This window comes from Aegilops tauschii, chromosome 2, assembly GCF_002575655.3.
Source record: "Aegilops tauschii subsp. strangulata cultivar AL8/78 chromosome 2, Aet v6.0, whole genome shotgun sequence".
NCBI lineage: Eukaryota > Viridiplantae > Streptophyta > Magnoliopsida > Poales > Poaceae > Aegilops > Aegilops tauschii.
This window is the reverse complement of record NC_053036.3, coordinates 639,387,017-639,388,310: the sequence shown is the minus strand read 5'-3', so window position 1 is coordinate 639,388,310 and position 1,294 is coordinate 639,387,017. Positions and strand designations below refer to the sequence as shown.

Genomic DNA, 1,294 nt, shown 5'->3' with positions numbered 1-1,294 from the left:
CAGTATAGTATGTTTTTTAAGCTTTTTTTTAGAGAAATTTTTTTTAGTATAGTATGTTTTTTGAGAGAAATATTTTTTAAGCAGTAGCAGCAGTATAGTATGTTTGTTTGTTTTTTAGTAAAAGCAAAGTATGTAAAGAATCAAATTTAGTACTCGTAATGGAAGGCTCAGCCCATGAACAACAGCACGCGGGGGTGATAAGGTGTGACGACCAAGACCTAGACCTACCTCCCATTCCTACTAGTAGAGTGCCCGTGCGTTGTCACGGGCTCTTGAAATAGTTTGCAAGAGTTACATGTTAACTTTCTAAGGCCTCGCCCTGCCGTAGATCCAGACCCCCGCCACTGATTCCACCCCACCTAGGCCGCCGCCCGCCGCCGCGCCGCCCCATCGCGTTCGCCTCCGCCCTGCCCCGACCCCGCCCGCCTCCTCTCCGGCCGCCCTCGCCTCCGGTCCATCCTCCGCCCGGCCCCGCTCCATCCGCCTCCTCTCCGGCCCTGCTCCGTCCGCCTCCTCTCCGGTCTGGCCGCCGCCCCGTTCCGTCCGACTTCGCCCCGCGTCGCATGTCGCCGCCCCACTCCGTTCGCCTCCGCCCCACGCCGCACGTCACCGCCCCGCTCCCCGCTCGACCGCCGCCCGCTCCCCGATGGCGCCGAAGAAGACGCCGAAGGGCAAGTCCGGTTCCTTCGGCATGAGGGCGAAGCCCTCCGGGAACTTCGGACTGGAGTTCTCCGACGCCGGGCAGCGTTGGTGGCTCGACACGTATCCCACCGCCGATGAAGCCGCGCATGCCTACGACGTGGCGGTGTGGCGTGCCGGATGGCCGAAGACGAACCTAAACTTCCCGGAGGTCGAGTCCCAGGCGGTGGCGGAGTGGCTCGTGCCGCAGGGCATCCGGATGGAGGAGATGCCGGCTAAGAAGGCGAAGAAGAGACCGGCGGTTGTTGTCGCTCCCGGCGAGAGCGACGAGGCGGTGATGGCTTGGTTTGCGCGAGAGCATCCACAGTACGTCCTGGCCGAGCTGGAGCACTGCTGAAAGCGCGACGTCGAGGCGGAAAAGAAGGGAGTGAAGAAGGAGGACGAGGCCGGCCCCTCGACTGTGATCCCTATCGAGTCGTCAGATGAGGACTGGGGTGACACCGAGGAGGAGGACGAGGGGTGCGATGACTGACCAAGGACGAGTTCTGGGAGCAGTTCAGCAGCTCCGACGACGAGGAGTAGTTTCATTAGTAGTTCGAATAAGTAATAGTTGAATTTGTGTATGGAACTATGTTGAATTTCATGTTTGAACTAT

General features: G+C 59.1%; 1 protein-coding gene across 1 annotated transcript; it reads left to right on the top strand.

Annotated features, from left to right (window-relative positions):
* The first annotated feature begins 646 nt into the window (after nt 1–646).
* LOC120974300 (uncharacterized) lies at nt 647–1,036 on the top strand. Its single transcript, XM_040400778.1, has one exon. The coding sequence runs from the start codon at nt 647–649 to the stop codon at nt 1,034–1,036; it is 390 nt and encodes a 129-aa protein (XP_040256712.1).
* Nucleotides 1,037–1,294: the final 258 nt, after the last annotated feature.